The sequence below is a fragment of the Cetorhinus maximus genome, chromosome 2 (genome assembly GCF_964194155.1).
Source record: "Cetorhinus maximus chromosome 2, sCetMax3.hap1.1, whole genome shotgun sequence".
NCBI lineage: Eukaryota > Metazoa > Chordata > Chondrichthyes > Lamniformes > Cetorhinidae > Cetorhinus > Cetorhinus maximus.
In genome coordinates this window covers 212,595,578-212,618,152 of record NC_135880.1, presented here as the reverse complement: position 1 = coordinate 212,618,152, position 22,575 = coordinate 212,595,578, and the positions used below count along the sequence as shown (strand labels likewise).

The 22,575-nt window shown below is 40.5% G+C and overlaps 1 protein-coding gene across 3 annotated transcripts in view; it reads left to right on the top strand.

Annotated features, from left to right (window-relative positions):
* The first annotated feature begins 6,380 nt into the window (after window positions 1–6,380).
* LOC144669712 (uncharacterized) overlaps window positions 6,381–22,575 on the top strand; it is a 103,228-nt gene continuing 87,033 nt past the window's right edge. For 2 of the 3 annotated variants that reach the window (XR_013573718.1, XM_078532184.1), the window contains exons 1-11: window positions 6,428–6,481; window positions 6,975–7,064; window positions 11,074–11,125; window positions 13,166–13,328; window positions 16,282–16,369; window positions 16,459–16,515; window positions 17,028–17,154; window positions 19,002–19,084; window positions 19,828–19,922; window positions 20,607–20,669; window positions 22,134–22,188. Coding sequence is in view for 2 of the 3 variants with exons in the window: in XM_078532184.1 (XP_078388310.1) it covers window positions 6,443–6,481; window positions 6,975–7,064; window positions 11,074–11,125; window positions 13,166–13,328; window positions 16,282–16,369; window positions 16,459–16,515; window positions 17,028–17,154; window positions 19,002–19,084; window positions 19,828–19,922; window positions 20,607–20,669; window positions 22,134–22,188 (912 nt within the window). In the remaining variant the exon portion in view is untranslated. Of the gene's footprint in view, window positions 6,482–6,904; window positions 7,065–11,073; window positions 11,126–13,165; window positions 13,329–16,281; window positions 16,370–16,458; window positions 16,516–17,027; window positions 17,155–19,001; window positions 19,085–19,827; window positions 19,923–20,606; window positions 20,670–22,133; window positions 22,189–22,575 lie in introns of all 3 variants that reach the window. The other variant, XM_078532185.1, reaches the window with a different exon arrangement.

The following is a 22,575-nucleotide window of genomic DNA, read 5'->3' as shown; positions in this document are numbered from 1 at the left end:
ACTTGTCAATTTCTTTGTCCATAACAAACTTAAACTGTACCATGGAAAAACTCAGCAGGTCTAGCAGCATCTGCGGAGAGGAACACAGTTAACGTTTCGAGTCCGTATGACTCTTCAACAGAACTAAGTAAAAATAGAAAAGAGGTGAAATATAAGCTGGTTTAAGTTGGGGGGGGAGGTAGAGCTGGATAGAGGGCCAGTGATAGGTGGAGATAACAAAAAGATGTCATAGACAAAAGGTCAAAGAGGTGTTGAAGGTGATATTATCTAAGGAATGTGCTAATTTAAGGGTAGAAAGCAGGACGAGCAAGGTACAAATAGCCTTAGTGGTGGTGGGGTGGGGTGAAGGAATCGAAATAGGCTAAAAGGTAGAGATAAAACAATGGATGGAAATACATTTAAAAATAATGGAAATAGGTGGGAAAAGAAAAATCTATATAAATTATTGGAAAAAAAGGGGGGGATCGGAAAGGGGGTGGGGATGGAGGAGAGAGTTCATGGTCTAAAATTGTTGAACTCAATATTCAGTCCGGAAGGCTGTAAAGTGCCTAGTCGGAAGCTGAGGTGCTGTTCCTCCAGTTTGCGTTGAGCTTCACTGGAACAATGCAGCAGGCCAAGGACAGGCATGAGAGCAGGGAGGAGTGTTGAAATGGCAAGCGACAGGGAGGTCTGGGTCATGCTTGCGGACAGACCGAAGGTGTTCTGCAAAGCGGTCACCCAGTCTGCATTTGGTCTCTCCAATAAAGAGTAAACCACATTGGGAGCAACAAATGCAGTAGACTAAATTGAGGGAAGTGCAAGTGAAATGCTGCTTCCCTTGAAAGGAGTGTTTGGGTCCTTGGACGGTGAGGAGATGGGAAGTAAAGGGGCAGGTGTTGCACCTTCTGCGGTTGCATGGAAGGTGCCATGGGAGGGGGTTGAGGTGTAGGGTGTGATGGAGGAGTGGACCAGGGTGTCCCGGAGGGAATGATCCGTGCGGAATTCCGCCGGGGGGGTGAAGGGAAGATGTGTTTGGTGGTGGCATCATGCTGGAGTTGGCGGAAATGGTGGAGGATGATCCTTTGAATGGGGAGGCTGGTGGGGTGATAAGTGAGTACAAGGGGGTCCCTATCATGTTTCTGGGAGGGAGAGGAAGGTGTGAGGGCGGATGCGCGGGAGATGGGCCAGACACGGTTGAGGGCCCTGGCAACCACCGTGGGTGGAAAACCTCTGTTAAGGAAGAAGGAAGACATGTTGGAGGAACTGTTTTTGAAAGTGGCATCATCAGAACAGATGTGACGGAGGCGAAGGAACTGAGAGAATGGGATGGAGTCCTTACAGGAAGCGGGGTGTGAGGAACTGTAGTCGAGGTAGCTGTGGGAGTCGGTAGGCTTGTAATGGATATTGGTGGACAGTCTATCACCAGAAATTGAGACAGAGAGGTCAAGGAAGGGAAGGGAAGTGTCAGAGATGGACCATGTGAAAATGATGGAGGGATGGGAATTGGAAGCAAAATTAATAAATTTTTCCAGGTCCAGACAAGAGCATGAAGCAGCACCGAAGCAATCATCGATGTACCGGAGAAAGAGATGTGGGAGGGGGCCGGAGTAGGACTGGGACAAGGAATGTTCCACATACCCCATAAAGAGACAGGCATAACTGGGGCCCATGCGGGTACTCAAAGCCACACCTTTTATTTGGAGGAAGTGAGAAGAGTTTAAGGAGAAATTGTTCAGTGTGAGTTCAGCCAGACGGAGGAGAGTAGTGGTGGATGGGGATTGTTCAGGCCTCTGTTCGAGGAAGAAGCGGAGAGCCATCAGACCATCCTGGTGGGGATGGAGGTGTAGAGGGAACATTGTTTTATCTCTACGTTTTAGCCTATTTAGATTCCTTCACCCCACCCCCACTACGGCTATCTGTACCTTGCTCAACCTGCTTTCCACCCTTAAATTTGCACATTCCTTAGATAATATCACCACCTTCAATACCTCTTTGTCCTTTTGTCTATGACATATTTTGGTTATCTCCACCTATCACTGGCCCTCTATTCAGCTCTACCCTCCCCACTCCCTTAAACCAGCTTATATTTCACCTCTTTTCTATTTTTACTTTGTTCTGTTGAAGAGTCATACGGACTCGCAACGTTAACTGTGTTCCTCTCCGCAGATGCTGCCAGACCAGGTATTTTTGTTTTTGTTTTGGATTTCCAGCATCTGCAGTTTTTTGCTTTTATATTAAAATGTTGTGGTCGCTATCGCTAAAATGCTCGCCCACCACCACCTCAGCCACCTGTCCGGCTTCATTCCCCAGAATTAGGTCCAGCAATGCACCGTCTCTTGTTGGACCCTCTACATCTTGACCTAAAAGGTTCCCTGTACACGTTTCAAGAAATCCACTCCTTCCAAGCCCTTAACACTATGTCTATCCCAATTAATGTTGGGAAAGTTGAAATCGCCTAATATAATTACCCTATTGTTATTGTTTTTACACACCTCCACAAATTGTGCACATACTTGCTCCTCATTTTCCCGCTGACTATCTGGGGGTCTATAATAAACACCTAATAATGTGGCTGCCCCTTTTTTATTCCTAAGCTCTACCCACAAATCTTCATTCGATGCCCCCTCCAAGATATCATCTCTCCTTACTACAGTAACTGACTCCTTAACTAATAATGCAACGCCTCCTCCTCTTTTACCCCTTACCTTGTCTCGCCTGAAGATTCTATATCCCAGAATGTTGAGCTGCCAATCCTGCCCTTCCCTCAACCACGTCTCAGTGATGGCTACTATATCGCAATTCCACATGTCAATCCTCATCCTTAACTCATCCGTTTTACATATAATACTCCTGGCATTAAAGTAGAGGCCATCCAGCCTTGCCTTACTCCCTTGAAGTTTATTGCAGCTGTACTCCCTCTGACTTAATTGTTTTACTGTATTATGATGTGTCCCTATTCTGCTAACATTCTGTGTCCCCTTCCCCTGCCGAATTAGTTTAAACTCCTCCCAACGGGACTAGCAAACCCGACGGCAAGGATGTAAGTCCCGCTCTGGTTAGAATGTAGATTGTCCTGCTTGTACAGGTCCCACCTTCCCCAGAAATGGTCCCAGTGATCCAGGAATCTAAAACCCTCCCTCCGGCACCAACTCTTAAGCCACATATTCATCTGCGCTATTCTCCTATTTCTGAGCTCGCTAGCACGTGGCACTGGGAGTAATCCAGAGATTACAACCCGAGAGGTCTTGCTTTTTAGTCTACTGCCTAACTCCCTGTAATCTTGATGCAAGACCTCAGCCCTCTTTCTACCTATATCATTGGTACCAACATGTACCATGACCTCTGCTTTATTACCCTCCCCCTTCAGGATGCCCTGCAGCCATTCAGTGACATCCCGGACCCTTGCACCAGGGAGGCAACATACCATCCTGGAGTCACGTTGATGGCCACAGTAGTGCCTATCTGTTCCCCTGACTATAGAATCCCCTATTACTACTGCTGTTCCTCCCTTCCTCCACTCCTGTACGGACAGACTGCTAATGGTGCCAGAAGCTTGGCTCTGTCCGCACTCCCTGGAGGAACCAGCGCCCTCATCAGCCTCCAAAATGGAATACTGATTTGAGAGCGGGACCCCAGGGGACTCCTGAACTACCTGCCTGTTTCTCTTGGACTGCCGGTTGGTCACCCATTCCCTTCCTTCCTCAAGTCCCTTCATCTGCGGTGTGACCATCTCTCTAAATGTGCCATCCATGATCCTCTCAGACTCGCGGATGTTCCACAGTGTCCCCAGCCGCCGTTCCAGCTCTGAAACCCGAGCTTACAGGAGCTGCAGCTGGACACACTTCCTGCACACATGCTGGTCCCGGGCACTGGAAATGTCCCCGGCTTCCCACATGGAGCACAAGGAGCACACCATGGCTTTGAGTGCTCCTGCCATGACTTATCCCTTTAAATTAAACCTTTTAAGTCAATTACTCTAGGGTCCTTCTTTCCTGATCCTCGTTACTGTAGAATATACAAACTGTAAACCACAAAAAGACCCTTAAACTATAAGCGATTAAAATAATAAATACCTTACCCACTACTTACTAGAGATTCCTTTCCCTTGTAACCTCTACTGCTGTAGCACGCTCTTGATTCCCTGTGAGACCAAAAATGTGTCTGTCTCAGCCTTAAATATATTAATGATGGAGCATCTAGCACCCCATGGGGTAGAGAATTCCAAAGATTCATATCCCTTTGATGGAAGAAATTTCTCATCTCAGTTGTGTATCCATGTTCTAGATTCTCCAGCTAGGGGAAATAACCTCTCAGTGTCTACTTGGTCAAGCCCCTTTAGAATCTTAAATAAAAATACCTGGAAAAACTCAGCAGGTCTGACAGCATCTGCGGAGAGGAATACAGTTAACGTTTCAAGTCCGTATGACTCTTCAACAGAACTAAGGAAAAATAGAAGAGAGGTGAAATATAAGCTGGTTTAAGGGGGGGTGGGATGAGTAGAGCTGGATAGAGGGCCAGTGATAGGTGGAGATTGCCAAAATATGTCATAGACAAAAGGACAAAGAGGTGTTGACAGTGGTGATATTAGCTAAGACATATGCTAATAGGTGATGTTAAGGGTAGAAAGCAGGACGAGCAAGCTACTGATAGCCCTAGTGGGGGTGGGGTTGGGGGAAGGGATCGAAATAGGCTAAAAGGTAGAGATAAAACAATGGGTGGAAATACATTTAAAAATAATGGAAATAGGTGGGAAAAGAAAAATCTATATAAATTATTGGAAAAAAGGGAGATCGGAAAGAGGGTGGGGATGGAGGAGAGAGTTCATGATCTAAAGTTGTTGAACTCAATATTCAGTCCAAAAGGCTGTAAAGTGCCTAGTCGGAAGCTGAGGTGCTGTTCCTCCAGTTTGCGTTGAGCTTCACTGGAACATTGCAGCAGGCCAAGGACAGACATGTGGGCATGAGAGCAGGGTGGAGTGTTGAAATGGCAAGCCACAGCGAGGTCTGGGTCATGCTTGCGGACAGATCGAAGGTGTTCCGCAAAGCAGTCACCCAGTCTGCGTTTGGTCTCTCCAATGTAGAGGAGACCGCATTGGGAGCAGCGAATGCAGTAGACTAAATTGAGGGAAGTACAAGTAAAGTGCTGCTTCACTTGAAAGGAGTGTTTGGGCCCTAGGACAGTGAGGAGGGGGGAAATAAAGGGGCAGGTGTTGCACCTTCTATGGTTGCATGGGAAGGTGCTGTGGGAGGGGATTGAGGTGTAGGGGGTGATGGAGGAGTGGACCAGGGTGTCCCGGAGGGAACGATCACTGCGGAATGCTGCCGGGGGGGTGAAGGGAAGATGTGTTTGGTGGTGGCATCATGCTGGAGTTGGCGGAAATGGCGGAGGATGATCCTTTGAATGCGGAGGCTGGTGGGGTGATAAGTGAGGACAACGGGGACCCTATCATGGTTCTGGGAAGGAGAGGAAGGTGTGAGGGCGGATGCGCGGGAGATGGGCCGGACACGGTTGAGGGCCCTGTCAACCACCGTGGGTGGAAAACCTCTGTTACGGAAGAAGGAAGACATGTCAGAGTAACTGTTTTTGAAAGCGGCATCATCAGAACAGATGTGTCGGAGGCGAAGGAACTGAGAGAATGGGATGGAGTCCTTACAGGAAGCGGGGAGGAGCAGTAGTCGAGGTAGCTGTGGGAGTCAGTAGGCTTGAAGTGTCATACGGACTCGAAAGGTTAACTGTATTCCTCTCCGCAGATGCTGTCAGACCTGCTGAGTTTTTTCCAGGTATTTTTGTTTTTATGTCAGATTTCCAGCATCTGCAATATTGTACTTTTACTCTTGCACCTAGGGCCACTTTGCTGGAACTACAACTCCCGGCGTGCTCTGAGGCGAGGCTCCGGCTGGTTCTCGCGAGATCTGCCGGAGCCGACCTCCATTTTGCTGCCAGCCGGTGAGTTTGCTGGGTTTGTCCTGTGTCTGTGTCTCGGGGGTTTGTATTGATATTGTTCATGCATTTAAAACAAAAAGGACCTGGGGCCGGTGGAAATTGTTACAGCATCGCACTACTAGCTTTAAGTTACCAAATAAATGAAGAGCTTTCGATATCACGGAGAGTGGAGGGTGCAGGAACTCTCTCTCTCTCTCTCGGTTGCCCAGGGATCAATCCAGCCAAAGTTCAGTTGGAGAAGCCGAGAGGCGCTGACACGCCCGACAGGCTCCATGGAGGTGGCACAACTCGCATTAGTCAGGGAGGAAGGAGCAGGAAAACCCCTTCCAAATACCTGCAGCTGCTTCTGCTTTTCTTTTAAGAGGGACATGATTAAATGCACAGCTCACTCTGGGACGAGATTGGGTTGTAAGTTTGATGCTGACCAAAATCAGAACAGGTCCAAATGTTCCGCCTTTTGGGTCCTTCTGACAAGCCACCTCCTTTTGAAAACGATGTTTAAAATTCTGTCCTACTTTGTATGGTGCTGATGTCACCATGGACAGACACAAAAATCATCGTAAGTGTTCACGTTTACTTTAGGAGGGGTGGTGTATTTTTGCTTCGTGCTATTATTTGGACGTTTAGTGTTTATATTCAATCTACAAATTACCAACATGCATTCACACACATTCTGAACATCCTATTATTTATATTTTGTGGAGGATTGGTGCTTTTTGTTTTCATGTTTTTTGGATGTTTACTGTTCGCATTTAATCTGCATATTATGTACATGCATTCACACACAGATCGTCCTATTATGTTTATTTTCTAGAAGGTTGATGTTTCATGCTTTTATCTGCATGTTAACCCCTAGTTCAGTTTGTACGTACATCCACTTACACTATTGTAACACAAGCCAGTGTTGTAAAGGAGTTGCTTGTGTAAGCTTTAATGACGTGTAGCAGAAGTTGATTAACTTTTTTTTGTTTTGTTTGGACAGGAGAGAGTTGGTTGACAGAAGGCGATTGAAAATATTATATATGCCTACATTCTAATATTGCCATTCCTAGTTAGCAGTTATGGACTGTGCGATTTGGGACAGTGATGGCTGTACTACGTCTGATTCAAGTGACTTGCCAGATATAGTTTCCTCTGATGAGGTAAGTAATTATGAAAGAGTAGAATCCAATGATTTTTGTGATCAAAGTGCATTTTGACAAGCTGGAGAAATTTCTGTTTAGTCACAACTATTTAAATATAGCTCCTTTTTAAAAAAACTTATTCATGTAGTAGTACAAAAGTAACAGTGCACAGTGACTAGTTTCCCATTGTGAAGATCATTGCGAAGTGTACAACAGATATGAGGATCTTCACCTTTTTCCAAACACAACCTGCAGACATAATTTGTTCATAACAAACAGGCACTGTGGTTCAGCGCTTGTAATGTTTATTTTTCATCTCACCCTTTCCTCTGGTCATCAAAAATGTTTTACACCAATTTAAAAAAAAACTTATCTTCACCTTTTTCCAAACACAACCTGCAGACATAATTTGTTCATAACAAACAGGCACTGTGGTTCAGCGCTTGTAATGTTTATTTTTCATCTCACCCTTTCCTCTGGTCATCAAAAATGTTTTACACCAATTTAAAAAAAAACTTTCCTTATGATCAATGCACAAGTGTAAATTGTGATCTTTTAATATCGACCAAATGCTTCATTCATTTGTGCTTTTTTGAGGGCGGTAGGCCTGATGGTGTTTGGAAAAAGACCAGATCAAGAAAATTGATTGGAGCTTACATATTTTAACAGTAACTTGTACAGAGTGAACGAAGTCTCAATGCTCTCATTTGGATTTATAGGCAGCCCATACATTCTGAACCTGTTTCCTTGCTACTGTGGTACCATCATACAAGCTGCTTTCCAGTTCAGTACAGATTTTCAGTTTCCTGCTTTTACTGATATATATTAATGATCTAGATCTTGTTGTGCCAGGAATAATTTCAAAGTTTGCTGATGATTCGAAACTTGGGAGTGTTGTAAACTGCGAGGAGGACAGTGTAGAACTTTAAAAGGACATAGACAAGTTGGTGAAGTGGGCAGGTAGGTGGCAGATGAAGTTCAGTGCAGAGAAGTGTGAGGTGATGTATTTCAGTAGGAAGAACATGGACAGACAATATAAAATAAGGGATGAAATTTTGAAGGGGATGTAGGAGCAGAAAGATCTGGGTTTATATGTGCGTAGATCTTTGAAGGTGGCAGGACATGTGGAGAGAGCAGTTGTTAAAGCATATAGCATCCTGGACTTTATCTATAGGGGCATAGAGTACAAGAGGCAGGAGGTTATTCTGAATTTATATAAGTCACTCGTTAGACCTCAAGCTGGAGTATTGTGTACAGTCCTGGGCGCCACATTATAATAAGGATGTGAACACATTGGAGAGACTGCAGAAGAGGTTTACAAGAATAGTTCCAGGGATAGTAAACTTCAGCTATACAGTTGGGATTGTTCTCCTTGGCGAAAAGAAGGCCAAGAGGAGATTTGATAGAGATGTTCAAAATCATGAGGGGGCTGGACTGAGTAGATAGGCAGAAGCTGTTCCCGTTCGTAAAAGGGTCAAGAACGACAGGGCACAGATTTAAAGTGATTTGCAAAGGAAGCAAATGTGATATGAGAAAAAACTTTTTCATACAAGTGATTCGGGTCTGGAATGCACTGCCTGGAAGTGTGGTGGTAGTGGCAGGCTCAGTCGAGGCAATCAAGAGGGCATTAGATGATTGTTTCTATTCAAATAATGTGCAGGGGTTCGGGGAAAAGGCAGGGCAGTGGCACTCGATCATAATGCTCATTTGGAGAGCCAGTGCAGACATGATGGGCTGAATAGTCTCCTTCTGTGCCTTTAAAATTCTGATTCTGTGATGACTTTGAAAACTGAAAAACTCAAGTCTTAAAAAAATCTAGTACTGTTTTTGAAGAATACATTGAAACTCACTGTGGAAGGAGTTAATCTGGTCACTAACAACATCATAAATGCATTCAAGAGCAATGCCAATATACATGGGAAACAGAAGTTCTTTCTCTATTGGGCAGGGCAGGAACTATCTGTTCTAAACCAATTGAGAGACTGTGTGACATTGACATAGGGTTGCTAAAAGTGGATGAGTGTACCAAGCCAAACCCGATTGCATGCAGATACATGTTGAATAAAATTAATAAAGTATAAGAATTACAGTTTTTATTTTTAGCCTCCTGGACTCAGAAAACTAATATGACCTTGATGAATGTTTGCAGACTAAGGTATTTAAAGCTGGGCCAATATCACATTGCAAATGTTTCGCCAAATTAATCCTTACATGTAAATTATTCCCAGTATTTCAAAATTGATGGTCAGGGAGATGAGGCATTTATTTTCTTCCTTATTTTTTTTAAAACAACTGCGTGTATGCATGAAATGGGAACAATTGTAAGTAAAAGGTTGTTTGTCCAAACATGAACACAGAAAGTGGGATTTTTTTATGCTTGCACACATGATGACTCTAGGTTGTGTTGATGGGAGCAGCAAGTTGTAAGGGGATATGAACAGATTTAAGTGGGTGGACAAAATTGTGGTAGGTGGAATTCAGTGTGGGGTGGGGGGCAGGGTGGAGGAATCAATTTTTCACCCAAGAAAGGCAAGTTGGAATTATTTTAATGGCAAAAGACTAAGAACTGTGTAGTAACAAGGATTTTGTTGTCCAAGTACATACATCTTTTAAAAGCTATTGCACAGGTACAAAAAGTAATCAAAAAGGCTGATGGAATGTTGTCTTTATTTTAAGGGAACTAGAATACAAAGGGGAGGAAGCAATGCTTCAGTTCCACAGTGTTTTGGTTAGATCCTATCTGGAGTACTCGTTCAATTTTGGGCACTGTACCTGAAGAAGGTTACATTGACCTTGATCTCTGCATATTCACCAGATGTATACCAAGGTTCAAAGGGTAGAATTATGAGGGCAGATTACATAAACCTATCTTAAGTTTCAAAGGTTGACGAGTAATTTAATTGTTTAAAATGCTAAAAGGATTCAGTAGTGTAGATACAGAAGAGCAATTTTCTCTGATGGGGATACAATCTTATGTCACTCAGGAGTAAATCAGGAAGCACTTTTTCACTATAAGTACAGTAGAAATTTTCCCTGAAAAGACACTTGGTCAATTGAAATTTTCAAGATAGATTTTTATTAGGGCGGGATATCAAGGAAAAGATAGATTAATGCAGTTGTGCAGGTCAACTATGATCTAATTGACTGGTGGAACATGCATGAGGAACCAACTGGTTTATTGAAATTCCTAAGTGCAAGCAGGTCTCACTTGTGCATGCATTATTGGGCTTTTGCAAATGCATACGGCTCTTTTGAAAAAAAGTGTTGTAAAACTGTGACCACAGTCCAGTTTTCATGTTACTGAACCAGAAACCAGATTATATTATTGTTTAGATCTTTACTTCAAAGTAAAACTAATCTATGCATCACTAAAGTCTGCCATTGTGGAATGCAGTCCACCTTTCAATCAATGCAAAAGTGGTACATTTGAAAGTCGAAATACAAATCTCATCATTCCTTTTGAGGCCTGCAGGAGCATGGGGACTTTTCAGTTTCCAGCATCCATTAGTTCAAGTCTACTTTATGTCATCCTGAATCCTGGCGCCAGCAGATTACATTGCAACCAGAATAAAGATGTAAGATATAACAGAAGTAAGTTTCACTGCTCCTGAACCCTGCTCCCCCCATTCAGTAAGATCATGATTGATCATCTGTCTCGATTCCACTTTCCTCCCAACCCCCGTATCCCTTTAATTTCTTTCGTGTCTAAATATCAATTGATCTCTGCCTTAAATATACTCAACGACTGAGCATCCACAGTTCGCTGGGATAGTGAATTCCAAAGATGCTCAACACTTTGAAGAAATTTCTTCTCATTTCAGTCCTAAACGTGACCTCGTATCCCGAGACTATGATCTAAAATTCTAGAATCTCCAGCCAGGGAAAACGGCCTCTACTTATTGCAAAGAAAACATAAAGGCCACTTTGGATTTCTATCAACTGTTCCAAATCTAGTGTTATTTTATTTTTGTTGTTTTTGACATGGGATGAATGTGCTGCTAAAAGAGTTGTTTAATTATAATTACAGGATTTGAAACCATGGCTTCCTCCAATTGATCCACCACAGCTAAGCTATGAAGGTAAGAAAACTCAAAAGACACTTTTCTTGTTTTAAGAGAGATTGGCTAATGCACAGTTAACTAGGTACAAAATTAAAAGTAAGCTCTAATTTTAGCTGTGGTTTGGTAAATGGTTTAATTTAAGGATTGCAGACCAGGTAGCACATTTAAGTAACAGTGGGATTTTATAATGGGAGTTGGCGCCCTTTTCCTCCAGGTGGTGAAGTCACAGATGGTTGTCCCATTGTGGAGTTGCTAAGTTGAAACTGGTTACTTCCCCAAATGAAAGGAATTTTCAAGGACCTCTGATGGCTACGTTAAGAATGCATTGACTGACAATGGAACAAGCCACCCAATATCTCGTTTAGCTGGAAAATGGTGCATGGTTTAGTGAACCAAAGCAGAAGGACAATATTTAAACATTTTCAAAAGTAATAGATTTTAGGTGGATGCAAACACTGATCCTTTTGTGTTTAAGCTTTGTATGCAGATTTAAATGCCACAGAGTCTCGTAGGATGAAAGCGTCCTTTCTCTCTTTCTCTCTCTCTCTCTCTTTCTCCCTCTCTCTCTCTCTGTTATGAAGGCCTTGTATGAAATATGTTTGAATAACCTGAACTCAGTTCCCAGATGGCGTCAAACCCCCCCAGATTTGCGACCTGATTGGCAATATCACCCAACGAGACCACAATGATGGCCATTTGCAAGTCATTTTGTTGTTGTAAAAGTTACTCTCTTGCTGGGCTGAAGAAGAGGATAAGGGTCACTGTTTTGCTTCTAGTTGATTGGATGACAGAGATATTCTGTTCCCAGCTCTTTCCTCTATTCTTGCAAAAAACTGCCAGAAAGAGGGAATAAAGATTGGATCACATGTTGAATAATTATTACAGACTTGATTTTGGAGATTCTTTGGTATACTTGATTTTTTTTTGTCATTCTAGGAACAAATACTACTGGCTTTCGGCAGTTTGCCCTGTTCTAAATTTATTTTATGTCAGGTTTAGAATTTTGAAATGTTAGAAATAATGGAGAAAATAGAAAGAAAATATTCAAATGTAGTAATGGGATTATTTAGAATAAAGAACTTTTGCCAAAATTCCAGGTCATAGAATTTGTGTTTCATTTGTTTCTTAAATGAAATAGGACACCAGTTTGGTAGGCAAAACCAGTTGGAGTGGGAGAATGTTTTCAAAGTTATTGATATGTCAATTCGATTTACTGTAGAAAGTTATTGTAGCATAAGTATAACTTTAATGTTTCTCACCATTATCTGTTAACTGTTTGAAATATTGCAAAATACTTTGAGGTTATCCACTGCACTGTAGCACAGATTTCCTTGTGATTCTGCTACAATTTTGATTAAACTTATACAGTTTTTATGATGGTGATCAGAGCAGTAACTTTTTTGGCTAACATATTGTACTTTCTTATAGTTTTTGGTATAAATTTGACATTCTTTCATTGAGACACTAGGGAGGTGGCTCAATGCCCAGGCTTTAAGTTGCTGATGTGTGATGTGCCAGCTCAACCTGAAGTAACGAGGCTGCTGATTTAAATTAGCATTTTTCCCTCCTATATTTTTCCCTCTCTTTTCCTCCCACTGAGCCAAAGCAGCTGGGATAAGCTTGCCAATTCCCTGACAAATGGGCTGAATTTAGAACTTAACTGACACAAAGTAGTGATCATATTTCGTAGAACAAAATGCTGCTACACCAATAGTTGTACCAAGCATTCTGAAGGAGGGAAAAAACTCAGAAATACTTATTTGATACCTGCTAAATGCTATTAACTTTGAATGATTTGATATAATTCTCTGTGCTTTACACCAAGCTTGAGAAATGTAACATTGTAGAAAGGTGGGATTTTTTTACAACAGGTACAAAAGGCTTAAAAAGGCTATTTGAATTGTAATGGGGGAGGCACTGGCTGTTCTGATGTTAACTGCATTATTTTTGTTTTTGCTTAGCTTGACTCTGTTTTGCTTGTGATGCTGAAAGATTGATTAGATCAGATATCCAAATAACATTTTTCCCCTCTAAGGTAATGCATGTTCTTGTTTCCAGTGTTGATTCCTAAGAGATGGTGTTACCTGAGGATGTCTGTATTGAAGAGGTACTGTCACATTGTGAAAGTTCAGCTCCTGGGCCCAATTCTTTTTGGTAGGCCTTACCTGGATGAACGCTACAGGAACTGGGCTGCTGAAGCAGAGCTCGTCCAATATGAGCAGTAAGTTCTGCAGTAATAAGGACAGCAATAAATGATACAACAGATAAATCAATATCCCAAGCCACAAAAGAGTAGAATTCTAAACTTGAGATAAGGCTATCATTTTGTATGTGAATTCTGGTTCAAGATTTTCAATAAAAAGATACCTTTACTTGGTATTCCTTATGCCCTTTCCAGCTTTTTGCAGATAAATTTCCGAATTTTTAACATGTTCATTAGCTTTTACTGATCTTTAAACCTGAACTGTCGAGTCTTGCCATCCCTTCTGACTTATTGCAAGATTTTTTGTTTAACTTTACAAATTTTGGTTCCGTGCATCTGTTTCAGCTGCACATAGAAATGATGGTTGTTGTCTCTAATTTTTTCTCGTCTCTTTCCCATTATATTGTCAAAAAAATGATATAATTGGGGTAAAATTGGGAAAAACGCAAAATATAAAGCTGTATATGCTAGGGATGCATGAGCTGTTTGAAATGAACTGTTCCTAAGGCTTGACAGCAGTATGTGAGCAATACCTGGTCAACCTATGTTGTGGGATTTTGAGGTGGGGTGTTTTCTGTTGCAATCATTGTACTGACGGACATCTCTTATGGGGACTGTTACAATCGCAGCTGGACAAGTCAGATTCCAGAGGGGAATGTGGCTTGATAGATCCTAGCTTTTTTCTTAGAAACTGTGGAGGTAAGCTAATGAACAAATTCACAGAAGTCTGCTGATGAACTTTTAATGCAAAAAGTAAAACAACTGTTAAAAAAGAAAAATGAACTATGTAACACCAGACAAAAGGTTGAAAAGATTACGATACAAGCACAAGAAAATGATTCAAATAATCACTATTCTTTCACCCCAGCTATATCTTCACAGGCACATACAAATTCAGAAAGATAAAGCTTCTTACCATATATATCTTTTACTCTAATATTCAGGGTAAGTGTCTGATACATGTGAACCAACTGGTGAACTGTGGTCAAACACACCACACTCCAAAGTAAATGACAAATGCCACCAAACCAAATTCCATGGATCTCTCAACAACCCACCCAGGCGTTTGTCACACTGTGAGCAACCGGTCTCACTTAAAACTCTGTCTTTCTCATGAGGGTTTCCAATCTCCACAATCGAAGAACTCACCTTGCAATTCTCTCCAAACGTTGCTCCTACTCAGATGGCTTCGACAAAGATCCATCTCCAGGGTTTCAATCTCGCCTTCTGAGAATCTCCGAGTACATTCAAGCTTCACCTTCCAAGCACACTTTCAGATCTTTGGCCATGCCAAGCAGAATACCATTGCTCCAGAAGGATACCTTTGCCCTTATGACCCGCAGCATGGAGTCACCAACCTTCAGCTGCCCTTTCAGATCTTCTGGGCTTCTCTTGAGCCCTCTCCGCTTCAAGCTTGCTCCTCGCAGCTCTCTATTTAACTCGGAGCCTATTGTTCTTCTCCTTTCTCTCAACTTTACTTAACAGGATTTGTTTCTGATGTTTGTCTTTGTCCCTGCTTGGGACCTTCTTCTGGAATCTCTTTTGCCCCATGCCCTAATTTTGGACCTTCTCCCTGTCCCACTCCCTGTGTCCTTCTCCCTAGGACACCTTCAGCACAATGGCGTTCCGGTTCAGGTCAACTGACCTGTTATTTTGCGTTGTTTCACTTCATCGCTTCTTTTCCTTCTGCGCGTTTGTGCAGGGCCGGTTCCTGGCCAGAAGACATGAAAGACACCAATTGCGCATGTGCGACCATTTCCCAGTCAGCGCATGCACAGAAGTCCCGAGGCCCGCTGGGAATTGTAGTTCCCAAACCGCAACTTCAATTTAAAGCTAAGTATTGGAGTTCATTATTGGACTTTAAAACACCTCTGGGAAGTTTATGCCCAGAAGATGGACGCAGTTTGCCTGCTAGTTTCTAATTTCAGACAGAATGCTCTGCCTGATTGGCATATATCATTTGGGTACATCAGCCACATTTTTGTGGGAGTATTTACGCTTTTGCCATAGCATGGGAATACACCTTCTTGATCATTTGCAATCACTGAATATTACAATCCTAAAAACTTTGTTTTTAAAACAAATGTATACCAGCAAATCACCTGTAACTGACCCATTTAGAAGGTACACTTTTTATAAACTGTACCTGAAGTTTAACTGGCTAAATAGCAAGTAAAATTTTTCATTTTGCTATAGAGTCATATACTTCTATAATCACACTACATCCCCAATAGTGGGATGGGATTCAAAACGATGACCTGCCAGAACTTACTGTGTAGCTACAATGTTCCCAACACCCACCATTTTAATACCTGTGTTTTTGTGAGGGTGGCAACCAACTGCATATTACATAAATAGGTTCAGTAACTGTTATGTCAGGAAATATGGCAGCCATTTTTTGGCAGCACCATGCCAAAATGTTGCCTGGAAAAATTCCCTGACTGTCTTTGAATAGTACAATAGAACCGATATAATGTGCAAATGAAGCACTGGAACAGACAGAAGAGCCATCAGTTTGCTATGTTGGTTGAAGGATGGCATCACCAACTGCAGACCTTCCTTGTTACTGCATTGGAGCATCAATCTAGGTTCTATGTTCAAGATTGAAGCTAGACAGTGACCTGGAAATTCAGTAATATCCTTTAAAATAATTATGGATTGGTGTGTTTCCTCTTTGTATAATACCACAGTCAATAACATTCATAGGTCCAGCTGTATAGTTTGAAAGATATGAGAAAAACAAACAATTGTAGCTCTTTTCCTTAATTAAAAGCCTATGTTTTCATCTGGAAGATGAATGTGCTCTATTCTTTAGCATTGATATTACCTATCTTGAGCATGAATTCATCCACAGAAAAGGTTAACAGGAAATGGTTGAGCTGACTTTTGGTGGGATGGTGGGGGGTGTGGAGGGTAATTTTGACTTTGTCCAATAGTAGATAACTATTCACAAAGCATTTTTCCTTCATAGTTGTGACGAACTGCAGGATCTTGATCTCAAAACACTGAAGGTGATCGATCTTTTGGAATCCGCGCACAGGGCTCTGCTTGTTTATGCTGTAAGTGCCTAAGGAATAGTTGATTGGCCTAATTCTCTTTCCATGCCCCTGAATAATAGCTTTTCATCTAACTTCAAATCATTTTTCAGTTGAAGCGACCACTGTTGATCCAATTTGTTCGTGTTGTTGGTGAAAGCCTTGTTCAGGTAAGAACCCAGTTATTTTCCATTTCTGCAAAACTGATTCTTAACGAGCACTAAACAATGACACATTAAGTATAAATATTTAAAATAAGTTCATGAAGTATAACTGATTGGAACACAGAAGTGAGAAGGTTTGGACAAGGCCATTACAGTCCATCAGACCAATCCCAAAGTCTAGAAAATATGACACACAATCTATCAAAATAAGATCTGAGTCCTTTAAAAAGACTATTTTGACAAAAGAGTCATTGTGTATGCTATGCTCATAACTTTTCTTCCTTCTCCATTATTCAATTTTCCTGCCTATTTATCACAAAAGTTCAACTAAAATCGATGCATCACCCTGAGAAATGGAGAAACAGGGGTGCTGTGGGTGGGTCATGGTATATGAGGAGTACTTTTGTTCAAAGGTTAGCAGAGCTAAAAACAGCTATGTGTCTTGATTTGTGCTTCATTATCTCTTGAAGATGCAGCATGCATTTTAATTCAGAAATGAAAGTTAGATTTATTTTCAGTGTTCCACTTTGGAAGAAGCAATACAAGTGGTAAAGCAACAAATGATTTTTCGGGATGCCTGGAAAGCGTTGACTTTTGGGAATAAAATGCAAATAGCTACCATCCTTGCTCTTACTGGACTTCATTGTGAGTACCACCTCAATACATGTTATTGCCTGTCAAGAATTGTGAATTCCACTTCTTGCTTCTAGCTGATAATTTATTCATTGTTTAAAGTGAGAGTCTCTGTTTCAATACAGAAGGATTTTACAACACTTGAAATTTTGTTAAAAGATAAATATTTAAAGTTACTAGTTCTTGTAATTAAATGTTAGTTGGCAAAAACGTACTGCAGGAAAACATTGGTACAAAGAAAATGCTTTTTGACTGTATGCTGATGGTAAACCTGTGCTTTGGAAATGCATTTGATGGCACATTCAGCTCACTAGTATCTTGGTCTATGACATACTGGCTTTTTGTGTTATGCACTTAATGTATCTCCTAACAATTCTTAGGTTTTGTATTTGCTTAAAAGGTTGGGAATTTAGAGTAAGCTTTAGGAAATATTTATCCCATTAGATATTCTCCGGCGGTGCTGCACATAGGGAATCAAGGAAGGAAGAGAGAACAAGGGAGTAGTGAAAGCAAAAGTGAGACAAAACAGTTTAAAATTTGCTTCATGACGGCTGGTATCTTTCTGTATTGTAAGCTCAAATAAGAAATCTTGTTTACAAAAAAAAACCACTCAAATTTTGTGAGAGTAGTGCTTCATTTATATAACTAGACTTGGAAGTCTTAAATTATAAAGTTTCATTGTGCCGAGTTTATAAGACTGACAGGAAAGTGATCTTGCAACCATACCATTATGGAGTTACCATATATACTTGTGTAAAAGTTACCCTTGTAAAAGTCGGCCCCATGATTTTTGACCTAAAAAACTGTAACTTTTCATATACCTTGTGTAAAAGTCGACCCAAGTTTCTCAGGGATCAAAGCTCAAAAATTTCAGAACCATACTGGAGATGTTAATGTTTTGATTTCATTGTAAATGTATACATACTAATGGAAATTAATGCTGGTAAGTAAATGCTTAAACATTTCTATGTTTAAGATTTGTTACTTATTCAAATTATTTATGTGATCAGGTTATGAATGACAGTTAATATGAAATCTTTGATGTCTTTACTTTATTCCATTGTAATGGTCTTTCTTGGACCCAAATCAAACACACATGCCAATCTCTTAAAAACATTATTCGTAGAAGTCTTGGCTTTTGAGACTTCTTAAGACTGGCTTAAAAAAATTGGCCTAAAAATTATCAATTTTAAATGCATATATACAGCAATTGCACCAACTCTCTCAACCTTCAGATTATGATTTGGCATATCTGATGTGTTGCTTGTCCAGATTTGCTCTGTACCATTTGAACATTAATTCATCAATGATAGAACTTTGGCCATAAAATTAGGCTTCATAGCATCTGCCGTTTTGCTGCTATGGGTTCTGCTTTGGATACCAAAATGGTGCCCACACCACATGCACACAATTTGGTGTGGCCTGTCTTGCACGACATCTTGTTGCGGGCACTGAAAGTATGCAGAATAGACAGATTATGACGTCAGTCAGCATGTAACACTGACTTGACATCAGCCCTGCCATTTTTGACCTTGTCATTCTATCTAATGCCCTCTCTTGAACACTCAAAGCTAAACATGCATTCAGCAGCAAAAGGACATGCCAGAAGTTTCATGCGGCATGTTAAAGTTATACAATGTATGATGCCAGTAAGAATGTTCTGAAGTTTCACTCAATTTATCTGGGAGGGTGTGTGATGAGAAACTGTTAATCCTTTTGTCAAGATGTTGAGTCCATGAAAGAACAGATTTTATACTCTTGATGTCACCAGGATTTGCTATGAAGTTACGCTTTAGCAATTCAGGATTAAACTTGATCCTGGTTCTGTAGTTCAGCTGAATTTTCTTTCTTTCTTGTAGATTTCAGTCTTATAAAGCAATATTCTATAGATCATAATGATCTGTTTGAACAATTTGAAGATCAGTGCTTTCAGGAAGAGGAGGTAAGAGATTCAATTGACCCTTTGGAAGCAATAATATTGCCTCACTTTATAACAAAATGCTATGAATTCATTTTTCAGTCAATTATTTTTGATGCTACAATTTGGAACGTTAAAAAAGATTATTTTGGGAAGATGCATACTTTTCTAAAAAAAAATTCCTTGAGAAACAAAACAAATTATCAATCAGTATAACAGATTTTGGGCAACTTTGAAATTAAATGCCCCCTTGTCAATTTCTGTCTCACCTGTGCAGACAGTATTGTTGACAGTCAGTACAGTGGCAATGTAGCATTGAAACTAACATCAATAATAATTTTTCAGTGCTATAATCTCAGTTCTTTCACACTTAACGGAGAGCATGAGCAACTCATACTGGACTAAAAAAATGATGTATTTTGTTGATGTATATTGAAGCATTCTTTGCTCATTGAAGTGAACTATGTTGCTGGAGAATGAAGTAATTCTCCAGTTTTGGCATCCGTTCTTAATGTCTTGCACTCTTTGAATTTTAGTAGTGCAAGTTTGATGCAGAGTTAGGCTTCCTCAGCTGCTTACCTCATCACCAATCTGTTGCACCATGAATTTTTCCACTTCCAAGTCCAGCATCCTTATGGCCAATGTATAGAAAAATGCTGCCAAACAAGGATAGATTTTTAGAATCCCTTTTTTGTTTGATTTTTCATTAGGCGTTGAAAATTGAGGGTTAGTGTTATTAACGTCTTTAACTGTTTTCTTATGATCAGAGAGCAAAAATATTTCACGAACATTGGGAATCAGACATGAAAAAGCAACATTATGAAGCAGCAGTGAAGTCTTTGAATGAAGCAATAAGAGTATGGTAAGTTTTTCATGTTAAAGGTCCACACAAAAGCAGAAGGTTTTTACATACATGTGAGTGAGGCTAATGGATTAGAATGGTAATGTAGGCATTTTAGTACCTTGGCTTCAGCATTGATGAATTTCATATTATCCTTTTGTTGGTATCTGTAAAGCAATTTTGCTAAAAGTGCAATTCTAAGGATGAAAAGGCCTAAGGTAGTAAAGGTGTTGGTTTATAGTAGTGCTTTCTTTTTCAAATGGCAAGTTTGTGGTTTCAGCGGAGGCACTGAGGTTGTGGCAAGTTACCCCAGGTTGCTTTTCCAAACATTTACTGTCTGATCATAGAGTATTAGCAGGTTTCAAATCTCAGTGCTCCCTGGGCTAATGAAAGAATTGAGAAATTAGAGATATCTGGAGCCTTTTTCTCTTGCATATGTTCTATCTCCCTTTTATTCATATATTTTGTAACTCACTCATATGTGATTTAAACCTTCTGAAGTTATTTCAAAAGACAACTGATGCAGTCCAGATTATCTATTAAAACATTAGAAAGAGTAAAACTTATAGATTCTGTTTGCTTGCATCCATCATTCCAATTAAATGTTCCATTTATGTTATCATAAATTCTGCATTATGTGATTTATGTTGTATTCTGTAAAATGTTACAGTATGGAGAACTGATTTGTGCAAATTCTTGTTGTAGTGCATTTAATCATTTGCTGTATGAGAAGAGATCTTATTGCTATTTCCAGTTGTGTCAGTACAAGTAAGTTTGCATCTGTTCACTAAATATTGTTATTTTAACAAGGAAAGTAATTCTAGATAATGCGTTACACTTAAAGTTTAGTCTTGGATATGCTACATGGGATAATTAATGCAACGCATATCGGTAGGGTGAAGTATTTGAAGAGCTTTTCTGTAAAGCCTGTAAGATATTCGTGTCTTGCAATATGATAAGAGGATCAAGGAGGGCCAGTCAGGGTATCTCTGGAGCACAGATGATATCTAGTGTTCTTGTTTTGTCTGATGAGGCTTAAAGCCAGTTCAGAACCAGGCTTCCAAAACATCAGGAACTTCTGGTTATTCATGTTTTGAAATGTTTTAGTATCTGGCTAATGTTACACAGAACTGCTGCAAATTAGTTTGCAGTGACCATCCGCACCCAATAGACATTATTAAAACTAACTTTTAAAATTGAAGCGCAGTTTTCATTCCCTTTTCATAGATTTCAGCAAGCATGGAGATTTAAAGCCCTGTTTTATTCAGTCCAGAAATAGTCCAGATATTGTGATAACAGTGTTGAATGCTGGGCATACCCCTCAGAGGAATGGCTTATGTCACTGCAGTGCTCCTCTCCCTCCAGCAAGCAGACATCTTCTGATTCTTATTCTTTAAGATGGAATTGCTTAAGCACAATCCCTAATTTTGTTAAATAAAAAAATATAATGACCATACACTATGTATCATTGGCCTAAGCACTTCACTTTGAGTACTTATTCGTGACTCCATGTCTGCCTGCAACTAAATACTGCTTTTTAAAATGTTCATTTACAGGATGTGGGCTTTGCTGGCTGGGCCAGCATTTATTACCCTCCCCTAGTTGCCCTTTGAGAAGGTGGTGGTGAGCTGCCTTCTTGAACCGCTGCAGTCCATGTGGTGTAGGTATACCCACAGTGCTGATAGGAAGGGAGCGCCAGGATTTTGACCCATGGTAGCTGTGATGTTTTGCAGCAACTGTTTATTAAGAAACATTATAAAGAAACGTTTAGAATTTTAACATATGGTTGTCATATGAAATGTACCCTGTTACTGCCCATTGCTCAACCATATCCCTACTTGCCATTAGCAGAAGCTTTTGCCTTTGGAAAGATAAAATTATGTTAAATCTGTGACTCACTGATAAATGGCCTTGCATTCTCCCTGTGTACTTCTCAGGTTTTAAGAAGTGCACCTGTTAAATGTTCCCATTTACAGACTTAAAAAAAATGACTGGACTGGCCTTTTCCATCATCTCTTTTGGGATCCTTGTCTAGTTTCTCACTTGGAGAAATAATTAAAATATTCTGTCGTTGAAGTAGAATTTTAAAATTAGTTTTGATAACAAAAACCCAATCTGTTTGAATGCATTAATCTTAATCTCTTCATTATAAATACAGTACAAACATTATTAGTATAAGGTTGTATTTGTACACTACATTTTGTTCAGATTGTGCAACTTTATATTTGACAGAAAAGCATGGAGTGATGCTAAAAGGTGTATTGTCCTGAGGCCTCATTCTATTGAGGTAAGTTTAACATAGACATTCAGTTGGTAATTAGATACCATTGAGAATTGCAATTGGAGAGGAGATTTACCAGGATGTTGCCTGGGCTGGAGAATTTTAGTTATGAGGAGAGATTGGATAGACTGGGGTTATTTTCCCTGGATCAGAGGAGATTGACAGGGGACATGATTGAGGTGTATAAAATTATGAGGGCATAGATAGGGTAGACAGGAAGGAACTTTTCCCCTTGGTGGAGGGATCAGTAACAGGGGTCATAGATTTAAGGTAAGGGGCAGGATTAGAGGGGAATGTGAGGAAGAATTTTTTCACCCAGAGGGTGGTGGGAATCTGGAAGTCACTGCCTGAAAGGGTGGCAGAGGCAGAAACCCTCATAACATTTAAGAAGTA